This window comes from Kockiozyma suomiensis, assembly GCF_038497685.1.
Source record: "Kockiozyma suomiensis strain NRRL Y-17356 unplaced genomic scaffold V2V93scaffold_17, whole genome shotgun sequence".
NCBI lineage: Eukaryota > Fungi > Ascomycota > Lipomycetes > Lipomycetales > Lipomycetaceae > Kockiozyma > Kockiozyma suomiensis.
Window position 1 is genome coordinate 285,149 of NW_027117680.1, and position 19,700 is coordinate 304,848.

The 19,700-nt window shown below is 42.8% G+C and overlaps 8 protein-coding genes across 8 annotated transcripts; 5 read left to right on the top strand and 3 right to left on the bottom strand.

Moving 5' to 3' along the window:
- The first annotated feature begins 101 nt into the window (after positions 1–101).
- On the top strand, positions 102–1,922 carry V2V93DRAFT_375986 (Ribokinase-like protein). Its single transcript, XM_066911621.1, has 4 exons — positions 102–354; positions 428–672; positions 735–768; positions 824–1,922. The coding sequence occupies exons 2-4, from the start codon at positions 594–596 to the stop codon at positions 1,716–1,718; spliced, it is 1,008 nt and encodes a 335-aa protein (XP_066763402.1). The 5' UTR covers positions 102–354; positions 428–593; the 3' UTR covers positions 1,719–1,922.
- V2V93DRAFT_375987 (P-loop containing nucleoside triphosphate hydrolase protein) lies at positions 1,714–3,454 on the bottom strand. Its single transcript, XM_066911622.1, has 6 exons — positions 3,223–3,454; positions 3,082–3,163; positions 3,015–3,022; positions 2,794–2,965; positions 2,683–2,740; positions 1,714–2,632 (listed from the first exon to the last, which is right to left on the bottom strand). The coding sequence occupies exons 1-6, from the start codon at positions 3,337–3,339 to the stop codon at positions 1,753–1,755; spliced, it is 1,317 nt and encodes a 438-aa protein (XP_066763403.1). The 5' UTR covers positions 3,340–3,454; the 3' UTR covers positions 1,714–1,752.
- An 80-nt stretch (positions 3,455–3,534) lies between these two features.
- Positions 3,535–5,739, top strand: V2V93DRAFT_375991 (chaperonin Cpn60/TCP-1 family). Its single transcript, XM_066911623.1, has 5 exons — positions 3,535–3,820; positions 3,881–3,933; positions 3,988–4,077; positions 4,127–4,876; positions 4,929–5,739. Exons 1-5 carry the CDS (start codon positions 3,724–3,726, stop codon positions 5,529–5,531), a joined length of 1,593 nt encoding a protein of 530 aa, XP_066763404.1. The 5' UTR covers positions 3,535–3,723; the 3' UTR covers positions 5,532–5,739.
- A 115-nt stretch (positions 5,740–5,854) lies between these two features.
- V2V93DRAFT_395156 (Fusaric acid resistance protein-like-domain-containing protein) lies at positions 5,855–9,873 on the top strand (the record flags this gene model as incomplete). The annotated part of the gene is made up of 14 exons (XM_066912514.1): positions 5,855–6,897; positions 6,948–6,987; positions 7,038–7,367; positions 7,425–7,535; positions 7,592–8,187; positions 8,237–8,278; positions 8,334–8,444; positions 8,496–8,620; positions 8,674–8,734; positions 8,789–9,095; positions 9,152–9,221; positions 9,279–9,317; positions 9,376–9,540; positions 9,604–9,873. The coding sequence occupies 14 exons, from the start codon at positions 5,855–5,857 to the stop codon at positions 9,699–9,701; spliced, it is 3,138 nt and encodes a 1,045-aa protein (XP_066763405.1). The 3' UTR covers positions 9,702–9,873.
- V2V93DRAFT_100626 (uncharacterized protein) lies at positions 9,568–10,769 on the top strand. Its single transcript, XM_066906723.1, has one exon. It carries the CDS (start codon positions 10,045–10,047, stop codon positions 10,696–10,698), a length of 654 nt encoding a protein of 217 aa, XP_066763406.1. The 5' UTR covers positions 9,568–10,044; the 3' UTR covers positions 10,699–10,769.
- Positions 10,770–13,046: 2,277 nt separating this feature from the next.
- Positions 13,047–16,049, top strand: V2V93DRAFT_376000 (OPT oligopeptide transporter protein-domain-containing protein). Its single transcript, XM_066911624.1, has 3 exons — positions 13,047–13,932; positions 13,990–14,034; positions 14,089–16,049. Exons 1-3 carry the CDS (start codon positions 13,104–13,106, stop codon positions 15,795–15,797), a joined length of 2,583 nt encoding a protein of 860 aa, XP_066763407.1. The 5' UTR covers positions 13,047–13,103; the 3' UTR covers positions 15,798–16,049.
- A 351-nt stretch (positions 16,050–16,400) lies between these two features.
- On the bottom strand, positions 16,401–18,919 carry V2V93DRAFT_351084 (ferric reductase NAD binding domain-containing protein). The gene is made up of 2 exons (XM_066907974.1): positions 18,171–18,919; positions 16,401–18,116 (listed from the first exon to the last, which is right to left on the bottom strand). The coding sequence occupies exons 1-2, from the start codon at positions 18,638–18,640 to the stop codon at positions 16,493–16,495; spliced, it is 2,094 nt and encodes a 697-aa protein (XP_066763408.1). The 5' UTR covers positions 18,641–18,919; the 3' UTR covers positions 16,401–16,492.
- A 400-nt stretch (positions 18,920–19,319) lies between these two features.
- Positions 19,320–19,700, bottom strand: V2V93DRAFT_376004 (uncharacterized protein). Its single transcript, XM_066911625.1, has one exon. The coding sequence runs from the start codon at positions 19,556–19,558 to the stop codon at positions 19,403–19,405; it is 156 nt and encodes a 51-aa protein (XP_066763409.1). The 5' UTR covers positions 19,559–19,700; the 3' UTR covers positions 19,320–19,402.

The following is a 19,700-nucleotide window of genomic DNA, read 5'->3' on the forward strand; positions in this document are numbered from 1 at the left end:
TTAAGTGAGAGAGCGAGACTTCAACAGTCTCTGTGCACTTATGCTCTACAAACTCTATTTATTCTGTAATCTTCAGTTTGAGACTCCACCCCGCATTCTATCTATCTCTTATATTATTTCGTGATTGTTTATTGGCGTTTATTTTTTTTTTGGCTTGACAAAAAAGTCTTAGGAAACCCTAAAACCCTACTATTGAGCATTCTTTTATAGAGAATGGGGTCTTGCGATTTCGTCATCGACCACACGACCAGATCATCTGATACTTTCTCAAATCCTGCCTATTCAGTCGCTTAGTCACATTACCTCCTCAGAGTACTTTTTCTTGTATTTGGCCTCTTATATTCAATTGACTATGTAAGTACAATCAGTCCTTGACGTATATCCTTTATCTTTCATCTCATTTGCCGATGCTCAAGCCCTGATCTAGACCTTCCCAACCACTCTATCTACAAATCCCTTATTATTACATTTTAGCATCCATTCGTAGGAAGTCCGCGGCTGGGAGATCGACGTCATCGACAGCCAGATCCATGTGTCGAAATCATCTATATTCTATTCCATCATAATTTCAATTCATAGCAATTCAGCGCACAATGGCTACTTCTCGAGAAATTCTTGCTGAAATAAAGAAATTTATTCCTCCTCTTCTCGACAAGTTCCATAAAGGACAAGGTACGTATCTAAACTCTCAGCTATCGCCTAGCACTCGCTTATCTACTCAAAATTCTTTACAGCCGGCCGGATCGCCGTCCTTGGCGGATCTGAAGAGTATTTATACCATCTTGTCTACAACCAGTTCTCAGTCATTACTGACAAGCAATAGCTACACGGGGGCCCCCTTCTTCGCTGCGCAGTCGGCTACCCTCCTCGGCGCAGACATGGCGCATGTCATTTGCGAATCGCAGGCTGGTCATGTCATTAAAACGTACTCTCCGAATCTTATGGTTCATCCCTACATGCGCGATTCTCGCTCTATTTTCCCTCCCTCTTCTTCCGGCTCGGAGGCACCCTCGGCTTGGTCAGCCGTTATCGAATCCGAAATTTTGCCAAAGATCTACGCTCTCCTTTCTCGTCTTCATGTACTCGTCATTGGTCCTGGTTTAGGCCGCGACCCAGTCATGCAGCAAATCGCAGCAAAAGTTCTTTTAAAAGCAAAGTCTTTGGATTTGCATGTTGTCATTGACGCCGACGGTCTCTTTCTAATTCAACAGCATCCTGATCTCATAACCGGCTACAAAAAAGCGTTATTAACCCCAAACATCGTCGAATTTCAACGACTATGTAAGGCAATGTCTATTGACTATCCCGAAAATGTCGACCTCAACAAGGCTTGCCAAAATCTATCAAAGGCATACAATGGTCCCACTGTCATCGCAAAAGGTTTCGAAGACCACATATCCAACGGCGATTTCGCAATATCTTGCTCCATGCCCGGCGGCAAGAAGCGAGTAGGAGGTCAAGGTGACACATTATCAGGCACTGCAGCCACTTTCTTAGCCTGGAAGCACGCATATGAAGAGCGTATCTGGGATCATGACAATGATATAGAGCATGACAGAATGATGCTATTGGCGGCTTATGGTGCTGCCGCTGTTACACGCTATTGCTCGCGTGCTGCTTTCAAAAAATATGGAAGAGCAATGTTGGCGAGCAATTTGGCTGAAATGATTGGTGAGGCCTACACAGTCTTATTTGAAGACAATTTAGAGTTGCTTTAAAAATATAAATTGCAATTGTATTCGTCTTATATAATCAGTTGTACTGCATGTATTGTGAAGTACTGCTAAACTTCAAGTTACTCTTAATAACCTTCTCCACGGACGCCAAAAAGTCCTTCTCCGAAGTAACCTTCCGCCGCGCTCGAATCGCAAACATGCCCGCCTCAGTGCACACTGACCGCAACTCGGCTCCTGTGGCATTAGGACACAATCTTGAAATCAATTCCCAGCGAATATCGCGATCGGCAGACATCGACTTGGCGTGAATCCGTAAAATATTGGCGCGCCCTTCTAGATCTGGCAGACTGAATTCAACTTTTCGGTCAATCCGACCGGGTCGCAAAAGTGCCGGATCAAGCGTGTTGGGTCTGTTTGTCGCAAACATGACCTTGATATTTCCTCGAGGATCAAAGCCATCCAACTGAGTAATCAATTCAAGCATAGTTCGCTGGACTTCATTATCTCCTCCTGCTCCGTCATCAAATCGTGCTCCTCCAATTGCATCAACTTCGTCAAAGAAGATAATACAGGCCTTCTTTGTACGCGCCATCTCAAACAACTCACGAACCATTCGTGCTCCTTCACCAACATACTTCTGTACAAGTTCTGAGCCAATCACTCGGATAAATGTAGCATCTGTTCGGTTGGCAACCGCTCGCGCACACAATGTCTTTCCCGTTCCAGGCGGTCCGTACAGAAGAATACCTTTGGGCGGATCAATTCCTAGATTGACAAATCGCTCCGGTGAAAGTAATGGCAGCTCAACAACTTCTCGCAATTTCTCAATCTGCTCTTTGCAGCCTCCAACGTCGCCGTACGTGACGTCCGGTTTTTCCTCAACCGTCATCATCGTGACAGATGGATCGATTCGGGGTGGGAGCGGAAGCTGAATCTGATATTTGTTTCGATCAACGCTAGTAACTGTCAGTAAATATCATTTTATTGCTTCTTCCAAAAAACATACCCAACTCTCATGCCCTCCTCAATATCAGTGGGACTGACACGATCTCCCAAACTCACGACTACACTCACGTTAGCACCTTAATTACCACATCTACACAGCACATAAACTTACCAAACTTGGCCAGCTGCTTGACATTAATCACGTATTTAGACTTCTCTGGATCATCTGCAGTTTGGATGATTTTCGTGCATCGCGCCACCTGTAGCGGCTGCTCCTCTTGCATACGCTGTCTATCAGCTGCAACATCCCACAAATGCGGTGGTGCAAGTCCAGTATCAGATTCCTACTAAAGTTAGCTCGATACTGAGTAGTCGTGTTGCAATTATACACACTTTGACGCCTATATGATAAAAGTTAGCTGATGTCAGCTGAAGTGATAAGTAATGGGTCGCCACTCACCAATCTTTTCATTCACTCGCGCCTGTACATCCTTAATATCCTTCTCTAGCTTCTTTAACAAAGTAGCATACGGAGCAACACCCTACAAAGATAGTCAGTTAGAATGTCCACAATCATCACAGCCACTCAGTGAATCAATACATAAGTCTTGAGCACCGCAATATCGTCCTCAGACAGCGGTTGAATCTTCTCTTCCTTCTTCTGATCTGAATCCTCTATAGGCGCCCTATACTTTTCCCAGTCGGCTTTAGGTGGCATTGCGTATTCTGATAATGCAAAAGAATGCGATAGATGATTGCGATTGTGAGTGGGAAAGCGAGGTGGATGACCACCAATTATGCACACTTTTAATATACTTTTATGCACTCAAAAGCAACAGCATTGTTACCCTCTTCAAACTCTAAACGCGTGAAGAAAGATCTCGCCGAATACAGGAGAAGCGCGTCGCAGCGACAGCAAGAAAAAAACTAGATTTCGTTCTGGTACTGCCTGTTTTTATTTATATCCAGACAGTTATCAGTACTTAATACAGTTATACCCTGATATCTATCTTATAGTTGCTCTTGGTCTGATTGTTCTAGTAGCGATCATACTAATTTTCGTTACAAATTTGAAAACTACATCCTTCATACATAAACACATATGTCTGCTGTTTCTGGCCCAGTAAGCAGCAATGCTTCTTTTCGCGATAAAGAAAAGCCTCAGGAAGTTCGTAAGGCAAACATTGTTGCCGCGAGAGGTTCGTATGCATTGCGACGATCATAATATGACATGATTTGCTGATTTTTTTTTTGCGCAGCTGTTGCAGACGCGATTAGGACTTCTTTGGGACCGAAAGGAATGGATAAGATGGTAACTTGCTTTCAATGATCTGATGATGTGTGCTGTATGCTGATTATTCTGTAGATCAAAACCGGACGAGGAGAAGTCATTATTACCAACGATGGACACACAATCTTGAAGCACATGGCTGTCATGCACCCGGCCGCAAAGATGGTAAGATATTCTTTTGCAATCTTTGAATATCCTACTAACCGTAACATAGCTCGTTGATCTTTCGGCAGCTCAAGATGTCGAGGCCGGAGATGGTACCACCTCCGTCGTCGTCATCGCTGGAGGTATGCTCGGTGCCGCTGAACGTCTTCTTTTGAAGGGCATCCACCCGACTATTATCGCCGAGTCCTTCCAGCGCGCTGCTGCTCGTGCTGTGGCAATTCTGCGTGAAATGTCGATTCCCGTCGAACTGAGCGATCGCACGTCACTGGTACGCGCCGCCTCGACCTCGCTTAGCTCGAAGATTGTCTCGCAGTTTTCATCGCTACTTGCACCTATGTCTGTCGATGCTGTTCTGCGCGTTATCAACCCCGCTACTGCGCAGAACGTCGATCTGGGAAACATCAAATTGGTCAAAGAACTGGGAGGCACAATTGAAGATACCGAGCTCGTTGATGGTCTCGTATTGACTCAGCATGTGATAAAAACTGCCGGTGGACCAGCTCGTATGGAGAAAGCGAGAATTGGATTGATTCAGTTCCAAGTGTCACCGCCAAAGCCAGATATGGAGAACCAAGTTGTTGTTAATGATTACAGACAGATGGACAAAATCTTGAAAGAGGAGAGAACTTATTTGCTTAATATTTGCAAGAAAATCAAGAAGGCCAAATGCAACGTATTGCTCATTCAAAAGTCTATTCTCAGAGATGCTGTTAATGATTTGTCACTTCATTTCTTGGCTAAATTAGGAATATTGGTTATAAAAGACATTGAGCGCGACGAGATTGAATTTATTTGCAAGGTATGTACGATAATGATGTACTATTTAGTTGCACTGCTAACTTCGACTTTAGAGCACCGGTTGCCAACCCATTGCAGACATCGAATCATTTTCAGAGGATAAGCTCGGTCAAGCTGAACTTGTCGAGGAAGTGCAATCATCAGGTTCCCGCGTCGTCAAAATTACCGGCGTCAAAAACGCTTCTAGAACAGTGTCCATCATCGTCCGTGGCGCCAATCAGCTTGTTCTCGACGAAGCCGACCGCTCGATCCACGATGCTCTTTGCGTTATCCGTTGTCTTGCTAAAGAGCGCGCATTGATTGCCGGTGGAGGTGCTCCTGAGATTGAAGTCTCGCGGACGCTTGCTCGTGAAGCTCGCGAGTTATTTGGTACTGAGCAGATCTGCTGGCAAGAATTTGCCAATGCTCTTGAAGTTATTCCTACAACGTTAGCAGAGAACGCCGGCTTACATAGTATTCAGGTTGTGACGGATCTGCGAAGCAGACACGAGCGTGGAGAAAAGAACGCTGGCGTGAGTGTAAGGAAAGGTGCTACTAAGAACATTGTTGACGAAAATGTTTTGCAACCGTTGTTGGTTAGTACTAGTGCGATTCAACTGGCTGCCGAGACTGTAAAGTCGTTGCTGCGGATTGATGATATCGCTATTGGTAGATAGACTGTGTTTTATGATATTCGTCATATATATATATATATTTATAATTGTACATGTTATGAATTTGTTTTTCCGAGGTAGTTTGATTCGTTTTGCGGACGCCAATGTAATCAAATGTTAAATCTCAGTGATTATAAATCGGAAGTCTCTTAATAGAATCGGTTTTATTAGCTTAATAACTTAGGAATGGAAACTTGTTTGCTCGTTTCAAGCTCTCAAGCTTTTGAACTCCCAACCCACAAATTATCTACGACCGCCGCAGTGTAAACGTTACTAGCCTATACACGCTCGAGACCTATAACTCAGAAACCAGAATTTAGCAGTAGATGGCTGAGGACCATCCTGATACAGTTGATATTGAATTATACGAATCATTCTCTCCAACACCGTCCGAATCACCGAGGTTGAACGAGATCAGCACATACCCTACCTCGCCAGGGTCTCTGAATAGTCCTGCGCGCCAACCACTTCTTGCATCTCCACAGCGGCGGAAATCAAAAGCATATGAAGACAGTCCTACGCACGGAGTAGGAACCACCTCTTTGAATACCCTAAGACGATATTCGTTTGGAGCTGCGGATGAGGTAGATAGCAGATCAGAACTTGAGCATGATAGGACGTCGCGCTCTGCTTTCGCACATTTGCTCCCTAGCGCATTTAACGCTCCTGCAAATTCCAATGACGGTCGAGGCATTGGATTTACATCTTTGTCATTTGATAGTGAGCTGCCGATACCGATCGCAGCATCTGGCTTGAACGTGCGTCGTGTAGCACTTCGCTGGACTCTTCGACAGCGCGCTGCTGAGATCGTTGCATTTCTCAAGAGTCCAATTTTTGCCCGAGCATGTAAATGTGCGGTAGCATATTTACTTGCATCGCTGGTGGTTTTTAATGGCCATATATCGAGTATATTTGGAGTTGGTGATGGAAAACATCTGGCAGCTACTGCGTCTGTCTACTTTCATGCCGCACGGACAGTTGGCAGTATGATTGAAGCTAATATTTACGCTGAAGTTGCACTATTTTACAGTTCGTGTCTGGCTGGATTTAGTATGCTTGTATCACGCTTGTTTTTAGGTATGGATATGATAAATATTGGACATTCGATTGTTTTGATTGTATTTTGTGCCGGCGGATTGGGATCCATTGCATACATGAAACAGCGAATGAATCGACCAACATTTAGCACTGCGTGCTCTTTAGCATCGGTTTCATTTTCCACAATTCTGATTCGCGAGGGATCGATTCAGCGTGGAAGTTTTTCATTATCTAGAATGGTTCAGGTCTCGGCTGTAGTAAACGGCGGCATTATCATTGCGACTTGCGTGTGCTTGTTACTGTTTCCCGTCACTGCCATTTCAGAGCTAAAGTATGTGAGTACATCTAAATTGCATAAAAGCTGATACTGACTGCTTGAAGAACCGGAATCAACAAAACATTGACAGACTATGGGCAGCTTGTAAGTATTATGGTTTGTTTGGTAAAGATGAGTGAGCTTACATATCAAAGCTTGATGTGTTGACTGCAGATTTTACCGAAAATGCACCATCAAGCGCCGCAGATTACGAGAAACCATTGAAAGCAGTCCAAGAGTCCCAGCGATCGTTGGATACGACACTTCATGAAGCAAAATTTGAACATTACTTGTGGGGAACTGTTGCCGAACATGCTATTCTTAAGCGATTGACAAAGTCTATTGAAGACATCTTGCCTAATATTGGAGCGTTGAGAAGTTCACAAGTGTTGAAACTCCAGCTTATGGAAATTGGGCCCGGGTATCGAAAGAATTCCTGCTTGGAATTATTCAACGTGTTTACGCACTTGTTTGGCGATAGAATGGTACATATTTTGTTTTCTCGATCTTATGAACACGGCATAGATAATAATTATGTCTAGGTAAACGCTGCCAGTCTTCTTCGCGACACGTTGAATAGCATGAAATTTCATGGAGCTGATCGCCATTCAAGAATTCATCTTCCAGCAAATTTGAAAGTAGATCTTTTAGCTGTGAGTCCGATTTTTTTCTGTATATATAAAGCCATGATTAATTTTGAGACCAATAGGCGCGAGATGAATTTGCCAAAGCACGATTGTCGGTACTTCGTGAAATTTATGCAATGGATTTGTTCACTTCACCCGTTCAGCATCGGCATGCTGAAATTGGTGCATACTTGGAAGAGATCGTTGCTATTTGTGGTCAATTTACCTACGGATTATTGACTGTTGCTGATTGCTTATCCGATACCATACGCATCATTGAAGAATATGATGCGTATAATCGACTTCCGTCGTGGGAGTGGATCCAATTTTGGAAACCAGCGTCTGTTGAGACTGATTTCGATCTTACGTCTCGCCCTAGCGGAGCAACATTTCCCCGATCATTTTCGAGGCTATTCACTGACGAAGGAATTCAGTTTGTGGACTCTTTTGTGAAGGACCCGCTTCGTCTTAGAATATGGCGACAATTGTATGCATTCCGCAGTATCGATGTGCTGTATGGTATCAAAGTTGGACTGGGAGCTATGCTGTTCACACTGCCTGCTTATATACAGAAGACTAGACCTTTATTTAGCTATTATCGGATGGAGTGGGGACTGGTGTCATTTGTGATTGTCATGAATGTATCAATTGGAGGGACTCTGACTGCGGCTTTTTTTCGGTATGTAAAATCGGTAAAGCTCTATAAAATATCCTCTGACCTGGCGAAGGATTCTCGGCACATGTCTAGGAACGTTGTTTGCTTATATTGCGTAAGTTCATGCGTTCAATAACGGTCAACAATAGAGTTAACTAAAAATATTTTAGATGGCAGATTGCTCCGGGAAACGCTATTGCTCTTCCACTAATCGGATTCTGCATTGCACTGGGTTGTTTTCATATTATTCTAACCGGAAAGCCAAATACTGTGTTTGGCAGGTAAGTTTCGGCGGAATTCATGGTGACAGAAATTATTCTGATTATTTCTAGATTTATTCTTTTAACATTCAATCTCACCGCTCTATACTCGTTCAGTATATCGCGTGATGACTTCGATAACGACGACGACGATGAAGATGAGGGAGGGTTAACACCTGTTGTCGGCGATATTGCATGTACGTCAGGTTTATTATTCATGAAAGTGAGCCGAGCTAATGGGTGATTTTAGGGCATCGACTTGTTGCGGTGACCCTTGGTGTTATATGGGGAGTACTGGTTACTTTATATATGTATGCAAGTCCAGGCAAGATAACAGATATGTTAATAGCTAATTATGATAATAGCTGGCCGAATAGCGCGCGCGCTGAGCTGAAACGGAAGCTTGGCACTCTCTGGATGCGGATGGGATTGCTATGGAATAGCGATCCATTAAGAGGATTCTCTTTGGAAGGGAATTCAGTGCGACGACATACGAAACAAAACAGGGGGCTAAATGAAGAATCACAACTATTAAAGATGTTGATAAATATTAGTCCATTGCTGTCTCAGGCAAGTAAAGAGTTTCGATTAAAGGGACCGTTTCCGACAACGGAATACAAAAATATTATTAGATCGACACAGGAGATACTGGACTCATTTCATATGATGAATGTAAGTTGCAATTTTTTTTGTATGTTAGTATGTGATTTGCATATTAAGGACTATAGGATATTTTATCGCGCAATCGTGGGGCTGCTGTTCAAGAGCTACAGATTATATCGTATACCAATCAAGAACGTGAGTCTATTGGGCGATAATTAGATCAAAGCAGGCTAATGTCTAACGTATTTACAGGACGAGAATTGAATAATCGGGTCTTTTTGTTGTTTTATCGTAGGTTAACTCGGTGCAAGGTAAACTAGAAACAGGATTTAACTGATGGAATGTCTAGTAATATCATCGTCACTTCGACTGGGACTGCCGCTTCCACAGCATCTTCCTAATAGCGAGCATGCTAGGGAGGTAATGATCTCGAAGGTGAATGAGTACAGGTATCGGCAAATTCAGCAGCAGACTGCAGGAAGCGAGGATGAATTTGTGTTGATTTACTCTTACGGTGAGTTGTATTGATACGAATGCATTTACTTGAGAGTGTACTGACGAGGTGGTTCATATACAGTGCTGTCGACGACGGCAATCAATGGCGCACTTTTGGAGATAATAGGAAAGCTGCAGCATATATACGGGGTGATCAACGACGACACCTTGATCATTTAGCATAGGAAATATGATACAATTCCAATAAAATGCAGTAGACACAGCATCAATAGAGCAATGGCCGGCATGAACCCCGAGTGTGACGCGGTGGCTTCTCCACAACAAACGTGCGGCTGAAACAAGTGTTGTGCTGAAACAAGATTCTCTGGCACGGACTAGGCTTGACTGCGTTGCTTTAGCCGTGCAGTCTAACGACATAGTTTGTTTGGATTTTGCGCTAAACGCGTTCCGGGCCACTTTCTGCAGCCAAAAATAGCTCGTCGTCCTCGGTTTCTCCATAAAATGACCTGTAGACTCCCCTTCTCGTGTTTTCTATCACCTCTCTTTTTATTATCAATTCACAATGAAGTTCTCTAAGCTCGCCCTCCCCCTCCTCGGCCTTTCCGCCGGAGCCGCCGCCGCTTCGACCCTCAATGTCACCCTTCAGGTTTCCTCCAAGAGCTCTGCCATCGACGGTGACTTCCTCACTTCCTCCCACGAGGGAGCCGGTCTCAACTACGTCTTCCTCAACAGTGATGTCGGCGAGACCTTCACCTACGATCCCTCCACTACCCAGTTTGCGGCCGCCCTTGCCACCTTCCCCTACGTGTTACAGGTCTACGCTGATATTCTCACCGCTTCTGTCCTTGGTGACGATGATCAGTTTACTATCATTGACGGCACCACTCTTGCCATCAATGGCTCTTCGTCCGGATTCTACGCCTGCAAGAATACTAATGATCCTTACCAATACTCGACCACCCAGTACCAGGCCATGTATTACGCAGACAGCACTCCCGATGATTGCATTCCCTTTACTATCTCTTACGTGACCTCGGGCAGTACTGCTGCCAGCAACGGTACTGCCAGCAATGCTACTGCTACTTCGTCCGTTGCTACCGTTCCCAGCACATCTGCGTCGTCAGTTGCTACCTTCACTGGTGCCGCTAACGCTCTTCAGGCAGGCAGCGCAGTTGCAGTCGGTGTTGTTGGTGCTATGCTTGCCATGCTCGCATAAATAATTTAAAGTTGTGAAAGCGATATCAGTGAATGCATGAATTTGCCAAGCGATGCGGAGTAGCATGGTGAAGAGATGTGAAATATCCAATGTTTATTTGACTGTTAGTATATTATAATTGTTGACGAAATACCATCTATAGTCAAAAGTTATGGTTCAATGCTTTTAGTTTAATATTATAATTACAGTTTATTAAAAACGTAACACTAGAGAATAAAATAATGTTTCTATTAGAGTTTGACGTGCAATTTACACTTGTAGTTGGATTTGACAGTGCTGCATTTTGGGTACACGAAATGACGCCTGGAATAACTGGTGTTATTCACAGTCCTTTTTTGGTGCATGTGCCCAGCAGAAAATAGTGAACTTTGGCTCTTCTGACTGTCGGCGACTGTTCTGGCTGTTTCGTCTTAATACTGCTTTACTGTTACAAATTAAAAGGAGACTAGTAAAACCGTATTTGTCTGCTAATTGCGCTGGACTGGCTGAATACTTTCATATATTTTTTTCTTTTTTACAACAGTACAAGCTATTAGTGTAGATTTCTAATAAAGGACCAACCCGCAGTAACGTCTCACTATAAAGAAACCCTGATCATCAGCCTGGCAGTATACGCATTGGAACTTCACACTTAGGCGTGAAAGTACAGGTCGCGTTGTTTAGTACATCTTTACGCCGAGAAATGGATCGAGCAGACTATACTCCAGGCTTAGGGCTTTGTTTTATGCATTAATTTTGGGATATTACTGGAATCCAAATAAAAAATATTTAGATATAAAACCATGCTATAAAGAGAAAAGATATAGAACATTAGTTAAACTACTCTCTTTTTATTTTTACGACACCTTCCGGCAAGATTAGAAGACAACAACTGGTTAGCAAAGACCGCGTTTTGTTACAGAATTATTGGTTCTGTACGCAACTCGGATTCTATATAGTCAATTAAAGCTATCTCTTTCAACCCAGAGATGGCAAAGAATCTAGCCATTAACTAGTAATTATATTCCCCTGCTTTGGCAGGAGCTTTCCGGAGATTGACATAAAAGATTCGACTGGTATCTCCTCTTGTCGTCCAAGATGCCAAACAAGCTAGCCGTCAGTATTTATTCTCCACTAGGATCTCGTCAGCGCATTGCAGTACAGATCGTCTATTATTAGTCTCTCCTGAATGACTGACAGCAAAGTGCTAGTAAGAGCAACAGGATGCGCTGCACAGTAGCAGCTAGCCAAGTGTGCCACATGTCAGTTAGATTACGGAGGGTTACATCCCGTCAAGATACCAATTGTCAGATTACAAAGGCTCATATTAAATGCTTTAGTAGTCACATTGCTTAAATTTATACCGGTTAGGTGACTGCACTAGTACTTATATTAGCTAGTCGCGAAATACCGATGTTATCCTAAACCTGAATAGATGATTAGCAGATTTCGGAGCATTTGCACTTTGCCGGCGCAGATACTTTGTGCACATATAACCTTATCTTTATTTCGGGTACTAAATTACCATTGAACGGGAAGCGATCACTGAACAGTGACTATCGTTGCAGATATGATACATTTATACAGCAGGAAAAAAAAAGTCTTGCTAAATTTTAAATTTTATATCACTCAGTTGACGCATATGCAAATAATGTCAAGCAGCCGACTTGCCCCTCGGTATTCGAAGAGCCAATCCGCTTAGATCTCATATACTGTGTGTGATGTTTCATCTAATAGATCCAAGTTACTACATAGCTTAGTAGTCGAGTATTGCATAACTTTCACTACTTGAGTGGTTTAGATAATAGGAAGATGCTATGTAGGCGTTAATAGTTATGCATGACTAACGAGGAGGTGAAGACGAGGAGGTGAAGTAGAACGCGCATGCAGGACGAAAAGAGACCGTCCCGTTATCGCTCCCGTTGACAAGATCAGCTCGATCGGTACTTTGTCGGTGGCTTATCTTTGTACCGTAATATTCAAATGTACTTATTTTTCTTATGCAATCCAATCTTACAGTTCTCTCTTGCGGATTTATGACAATTAGTATCGAAGTCAGCGAACTTAAAACCTGAATGCAAGGTGGCCTGTGCCGTGTTCTTTGGCAAAATAAGCTGTCCGTCAAAGCACAGACTTCAAAAAAAAAGATCCGTCTCAATTCCCGCTTCAAATTTCTTATCTTGAAAGCCGCACGTGCTAGTATTTCTTTTTTCGTTGTGCATTGTAACTAAACCTTCGCAATAGAAGCATGCGTTGTAGAAACTTGTTATCGGCGCCTGTCAGTGATAAGAATGTACGATTAATGCAATGCTGGAATCACCATATATTAGGCAGGGTAGAGGTGCCTTTCCGACCTTTCTCTTCTTTCATCTGCAGCAATTTCAGTTTCTTGGAAAGCTAATTACTGGTGACTAAGGTAATACACAATGGAATTACTTGATGAGAAAGGTGTGCAGGTTTACGGCACGCAGACCACGGATGAATCAGATAGTAGCAAGTATGAAAAGAACGATCCCGTTGAAGTCATCGTTGCTGAGGTCACAGAGCAAGACAGAGAGAGGATTATTTCAAGTATCTATGAATCTCCGGATATGGCAGATATTCGCCCCGAAGATCTCGACTTCATCGTTGAGAAAACTACAAAGTTATCCGTCGAGGAGTCGATGGAGATTTTGCACTATACACTCAAAGACCATGACGATGATATAAATTATCCTCAGGAATCCCTCGAGCGTATTAGAAAACTAGTTATAGGAGAAGAAGCGTACGGTTCCAGCCACGAGCAATTTGAAAATGATGTAAAGCTTGAGGCGTGCATGGTCAAATATCTCTCTCCTTACCCAGAAGTTCGCTCAGTCTGCAGCCCAGTCGATGATCCCAGCATCCCATGTGAAACGCTACGAGCCTACATCATTGGTACAATTTGGGTTGCTGGTGCCTCTTTTGTTAACGAGCTTTTTACTTTTCGCCAACCGAGTCTAACACTCAGTTCGCAAGTCGTGCAAATCTTGGTATATCCCACTGGTCTCATTTTTGCAAAGTTGCTGCCAACCCGCAAATTCAAGATTTTTAGATGGGTATTCACTTTGAACCCGGGACCATGGTCGTATAAAGAGCAGATGTTTACAACAATCATGACCAATCTCTCGCATACAGCTAATTTTGTGTATTATGTGCCGATTATAAAGTTAAATATGTTCTTTGGATTCAATTGGATTGGTTACTCTTTTATCTGGGTAATGTCTTTTTCTGTCCGTAAGTTGACATACGCGGTTTATATCTTCGACATTAAGACTAATTGATTGCTCGTAGAATTTTTCGGTCTGGGAGTCTCTGGTCTTATGCGTCGTTGGGCTGGTAACCAAACTTTTTTTGCATTCTGAAAGGTCTCTACTAATCAGGACCACATAGTATACCCTGTCAAATCTGTATGGCCATCGATTCTTCCTACATTACAGCTCAACCGCACACTGCTTACTGGTGAAACAAAAAAGACTATTAATGGATGGTCGATTAGCAAGTATAAGCTTTTCTGGTATCTTACCATTTGTGCATTTTTTTACTTTTGGGTTCCGGATTACTTGTTCACTGCATTGTCGACGTTCAATTGGATGACATGGATTGCACCTGCAAATAAAAACTTGGCATTTGTTACTGGTTCGAGAATTGGATTAGGATTTAACCCATGGCCAACATTCGATTGGGCAGTTATAAACCTGTCAACCCCGCTTATCTTGCCATTCTTCTCGCTTGCGAACTTATATGGTGGAACGATACTTGGCTCGTTGGTTCTGCTGGGTATGTACTATAGCAACTACAAATATGTTGCTTACATGCCGCCAAATTTGAGTACTGTTTATGATCGCTTTGGATCATCGTATAATCTCAGTCGCGTCGTTATCGATGGTCGTTTACAATCAGAGCTGTATACAAAGTATTCACCGCCATATATCTCTGCAGGAAACCTGATATCGACTGGTGCAACCTACTGTATGTTCACGTTCTCGTTTTGCTATATTATGTTGAATGAGTGGAAAATTATCAAGGAAGCAAGTTTGGGATTCTGGCAAGGCTTGCGAGATCGCAATCTTTCGAATTTTAGCTCATACCGGGACCCTATTTCGGTAATGATGCGCCAATATAAAGAAGTCCCCGATTGGTGGTTTCTTATCATTTTGGCTTTGTCTTTTATGATGGTTATTGTAGGAATAACTTCGTTTCCGACCACAACGCCTGTTTGGGCCGTTATTGTGGTAATTTTATTATGTATCGTGCTGCTAGTACCGTCGATGATTTTATTTGCCTCGACGGGATTCTTGATTTCAATGAATGTCATTGGAGTTATTTTGTCGGGATACATGGTACCAGGAAATGGCGTAGCCAGTATCTTGTGCCGCATATACGGCTACACTATCGACGCACAGGGAGAGACGTACTTGGGTGACATGAAAATTGGGCAGTATGCTAAACTTCCACCAAGAGGTGTCTTCCGAGCTCAAATTTATGCGACATTGATTCAGATCACAGTTACGGCTTCTTCCCTTATTTTTCTATTGAACGGTGTCGATGATTTTTGTAGCTACACTCAGGCGGCACGCTTCGTTTGTGCGGGCCAGCACTCAACGTACTCAGATTCTTTGCTGCTTGGAGTAATCGGACCGCATCGAACGTTTGATGTATTATACCCTGTGCTAAAATACGCTTTTCTCATGGGTGCTGGATTGTCTATTCCGTTTTGGCTTTTACGAAAGCGTTTTCCTAATGCCTTCCGCGCCTTTCAACCTGTGCTTATTCTGGGCGGTCTTCAGCGTTTCGGATATACCTACAATTTGTCATACTACACCACGGGATTCTATTTCTCATTTGCATTTATGCACTATATTCGTCGTAGGTATTTGGGTTGGTGGGCAAATTATAATTATATCATTTCGTCGGCGTTGACGGCCGGCGTCGCGTTTAGTGGAATTATCATTTTCCTTGCGTTGCAGTATCATGCAAAGCCTCTGAAATGGTGGGGTACTACGGTATCGACTGCTGGTGTCGATGGCAAGTTGTCTGCTACGCTACTTGACATTCCAGAGAGAGGATATTTTGGTATGGAGGAGGGTACATGGTCTTGAAGAGGAGTAAAATAGATTGATGGTGTTTGTTCTCCATAAGCGACACTTAATGATTTATTGGATTCGATACAAGCTTTAGTAGTAGGGTCCAGGAATACTAATAGTTGTCTCATGGTCTATGGTTGTTCGGCGTTCTATGGATTGATTAATATATTATGTTTATGGGTTGATATCACGTGTCTAATCAATACTGATAGAACTGTCGAGCTATATCAAATTCCGGTGTGAGCTAGGTAATGGAGATGATAAAAAGTAATTATTGCAATCACCTGTCAAGAGGCTACTTATGCAAATCGCTCAGTCCGCATCACTGGCCTTGTAATGAGAATTAAGGCGAACAGAAAAGGCCGATAACCTTCTCGCAATGACTATATATGAGCCACGCTGCAACAAAAACCTGGGTATGGTAGAACCATACCTCATTATCACTAATAGCAGCTGAAAACATGAGGGGCTTAGTGGGCAACCTCATTAGTAAACTTAACATTACGCCTTGATAATCTTCTGCACAATCCAGTTAGCTTTAAACTGTAGGATCTCAGTGACTGTATTGACATAATTTTAATTACTTATCGCTGATACGGAAAATTAAAAAAAAAAATTCTCAAAGTAGGAAATAAGTTTGCATCTATTAGAGGGATGATAATATAATTAAAATAACTAAAAAAAAAGCCGAGACTTTGCGAGACAAAAATTTAAGCCCAGGAAAAGGCATCTTCGAAGTAGTCTACGCGTCCCTTACCTTTATCCACGTTCGATGTGACGGCTGCTCGGCATTCGTCCGCCATAGCAGCTGGCCCACAGGATACCACAGCAACAGATCCCTCTGCAGCTACTATCACTTGTTCAATCACCTCACTAATCACAGGTCGCTCGTTCCGCTTGACCGAGTATCTAGGCGCAGAAAGAGCGGCTGCTTCCTTGTCGGATAGCTCTGACAATGAAGTTGAAGATCCTTCTTCTGACGACATGTTTTTGTCTTCTTCTTTCTCTCCTGTGACGTAAATATTGATCTCAATAAGACCTGACTCAGTCAGCTCTGAAAGTTGATCCTTTACCCATTTTAGAGAGGAATTGTCGCGAACCATCCAGTATAAGATCACGTGCTGATCGGTCCCTTTACGCTTCATATCCAGAGCGTATGATAAAATAGCAGTAATTCCGATGCCTCCGGCAATAAGTAAAACCGTCTCATATCTCTGAATAGGAAATGAGTCACCATAAGGACCCTCAATCCAAACACGACACTTGTCGACCTGATTATCCTTACTGGCGACGCTAGTGTGAAGCTTGCGAGTGAGGCCGGCGTGCTTTTTAGCAACAAAAATATAATGACCATCCCGGGTCTCAACGATAGAAAATGGGTGAGACTCCCAGAAATTATGCCGAAGCACATAGATGAAGGCGTATTGACCAGGTTTTGCATTCCAACGAAGGGCCGGCTTTACGGCAACATATACGGCATCACCATGCGCGGTGATTTTGGCCTGGTTCCATGGACCAGCAATGGCAACCCGAACAATACGGATCAAAATATCAAAACTCCAAACAGCAACAGTTGCATAAAAATATTGCATGTAGCCATTCTCTTTAACATGATGCCAAGCCACGCCGAAAAAACTGATCGCGGTCAGAACATGGACAGTTAAAAAAATCTCATACCAATGATGACGAAGTGGATAGCACGCTCCAATTATAATAACTCCCATTAACACAATTGCAACAATACCAAGGCGATTTGGGAGATCGTCAAGGATTTTTAGTCTATAGTACTCTGCCTTGCCGGTGTCGTTATAAGCACCTAGATTGCCGTAAACATAAGCGTAAGTCCAAGAATGGACACAAAGAATCATAAACGTGAAGCGTCCAAGCCACTTATGAAAAACATTACAAGTGTCAAATGACCAGCCAGTGAAAAGCATAAGAATATTGTTTCGTCCTCCGAATAAGAATAGAACTGGAAGTTGTGAAACCCCGAGGATTCCTGCCTTGTCGCCAATGAAACGCGTAAACTGAATATTCTTGGTATAAAATAACGTCTCAGGACCTTCCGTAGTCTTCATATCCACGAACATGAATATAACACACATACAGAACAACACAAATACAACAATTGACTGCCAACGCAAAGGAATTGTGCCTATTCCCTTAAACGAGGCAATATGGCGAGAACCAAAGGTAGATGGAAGAATAAAATGTTTCCTGAACTTTGTAACGAAAGCATAAGGCTTTGATCCTTTTCGAGGAGATATTCGAACAAAAATAAGCCGAGTAAATGAGATGAGCATTAACAGAGCCCAGAAGGCGTTAATAATATTTCTGAAACTATGTTAGCAAATATTTTGACCTTTTTTCTATGTGACCGAATCTTACCCAAAATACTGTGCCCATTGTAAATTATGATTTTTTTCGTAGCGCGCGGCATAATTTGCTCGATATTTTGTGTAGTTCGGCAAAACAGGCTTGTCGACAGGAGCTGTCTTGTTGATTTGTTTCTGTGGGATATTATCGGCCAGACCAGCTTGATAATAGTACTCATAGCCTTCTGACAGATCGACCTTAGCCTTTTTGCATTTTTTTACCCACGCTTTCCAAGTCGTAGCCTTTTCTTCCGCGTTACACACATCAAGACATAAGGCATATGACTCCGTATAGATATTTCCAGGACAAACGCAGCTGTAATCGATTTCATCTTCTAAATCGCAATCAGCATCGGTCTTAAACACCTCAAGATAACCTTGACAGATGTTCGAACAAGCGTTTTTCCTAGGGATAGCAGCTTGCACGACTGACGCCGTCGACCATATCGTTACCACAAGAGAAACCAGCAGTAGAAACCTCATGATCAAGGCTTTCACTAGTAACAGCGTCAGACTAATGTGTTACACGCAAAGCGACCACACGCTGATTGTTGGGCACGTATATATTATAGCTAAGATCTTGAAAAAAGTTTGTTCCTAAATGACTAATGTCAAATCATGCTACAAGACTTGGCAAGAACTCTAGAATTTTTAGGAGAGTAGTAAAATAAGCAGCATTGCAGTGGTCCGGAGCAGCATTTCCTGCAGGTTTTAACATTTCAGATGGTCTGGACCAAAGAGCCGTTGCAGCCTGGAAATGATCTGGACCAAAGATAGAGCTTAACATGAACTCCATTAAGCTATGGAGCACAGACCGCAATATAAAGTTGAACAGTTCTTGTGAGACATTTGCGGCTAGAGCGCGAGAATTAAGCTTAGGTTTGATCAAAGTTATCTTGATTTGAACTTGAGTGAAAAAAACTTCTACCTGTGCCGAGTCTGATATCGGTCAGCAGGTTTCGCCAGTCCTCTTATGAAACCACCACCAACTGAAAAGATGTAAAGCAGGAGGGTAGTCGGCCTGATTGATGACTCTAAAATTTAATTGCAAAGTACGAATGACGGATTATTTACTTTTATCGGCGCAAGAATAATGGCTGTGCGCATAGAAAACTCACCATATGTAAGTAGTCCGATCTAGATCGTCGGCTCCTACAGATTCGTAGTTTAGACGTAATATCTGTATGAGTTTGATGTTAAATTCACTCTTGGCATGCGCTGTCGAAGTTCATGTTCTTGGCAGCGTCAAAGAGCAAAGACCAGCCACATGAAAAAAAACTTTATCAGAATGATCCAAGACTGAAAAAGAGAGGAGCCCGTGTCAATCTTTTCAAATCTCTCTAAAAGAATTATAGCATAAGCACTAGGAACAAGAATATATATATAAAAGACTGGGAGCATAAGGATAGGTGGATAGAAAATATTACAATTACTTTATTCAACGATCGTTAGTAGGGTTTAGTAGGGTTTAGTAGGGTTTAGTAGGGTTTAGTAGGGTTTAGTAGGGTTTAGTAGGGTTTAGTAGGGTTTAGTAGGGTTTAGT

Coding starts and splice junctions, on each gene's coding strand:
- V2V93DRAFT_375987 (XM_066911622.1), bottom strand. CDS start 3,339: ATGCCACCTAAAGCCGACTGGGAAAAGTATAGGGCGCCTATAGAGGAT. Junction 2,741..2,793: donor CAAGCAGCTGGCCAAGTTTG/GTAAGTTTATGT, acceptor ACGTGAGTGTAG/TCGTGAGTTTGGGAGATCGT. Junction 2,633..2,682: donor GAGGAGGGCATGAGAGTTGG/GTATGTTTTTTG, acceptor GACAGTTACTAG/CGTTGATCGAAACAAATATC.
- V2V93DRAFT_376000 (XM_066911624.1), top strand. CDS start 13,104: ATGGAATTACTTGATGAGAAAGGTGTGCAGGTTTACGGCACGCAGACC. Junction 13,933..13,989: donor GGTAATGTCTTTTTCTGTCC/GTAAGTTGACAT, acceptor GATTGCTCGTAG/AATTTTTCGGTCTGGGAGTC. Junction 14,035..14,088: donor TCTTATGCGTCGTTGGGCTG/GTAACCAAACTT, acceptor AGGACCACATAG/TATACCCTGTCAAATCTGTA.
- V2V93DRAFT_375986 (XM_066911621.1), top strand. CDS start 594: ATGGCTACTTCTCGAGAAATTCTTGCTGAAATAAAGAAATTTATTCCT. Junction 673..734: donor CAAGTTCCATAAAGGACAAG/GTACGTATCTAA, acceptor AATTCTTTACAG/CCGGCCGGATCGCCGTCCTT. Junction 769..823: donor GTCCTTGGCGGATCTGAAGA/GTATTTATACCA, acceptor GACAAGCAATAG/CTACACGGGGGCCCCCTTCT.
- V2V93DRAFT_351084 (XM_066907974.1), bottom strand. CDS start 18,640: ATGAGGTTTCTACTGCTGGTTTCTCTTGTGGTAACGATATGGTCGACG. Junction 18,117..18,170: donor CAATGGGCACAGTATTTTGG/GTAAGATTCGGT, acceptor ACATAGTTTCAG/AAATATTATTAACGCCTTCT.
- V2V93DRAFT_100626 (XM_066906723.1), top strand. CDS start 10,045: ATGAAGTTCTCTAAGCTCGCCCTCCCCCTCCTCGGCCTTTCCGCCGGA.
- V2V93DRAFT_376004 (XM_066911625.1), bottom strand. CDS start 19,558: ATGCTCCCAGTCTTTTATATATATATTCTTGTTCCTAGTGCTTATGCT.
- V2V93DRAFT_375991 (XM_066911623.1), top strand. CDS start 3,724: ATGTCTGCTGTTTCTGGCCCAGTAAGCAGCAATGCTTCTTTTCGCGAT. Junction 3,821..3,880: donor AAACATTGTTGCCGCGAGAG/GTTCGTATGCAT, acceptor TTTTTTGCGCAG/CTGTTGCAGACGCGATTAGG. Junction 4,877..4,928: donor AGATTGAATTTATTTGCAAG/GTATGTACGATA, acceptor CTTCGACTTTAG/AGCACCGGTTGCCAACCCAT.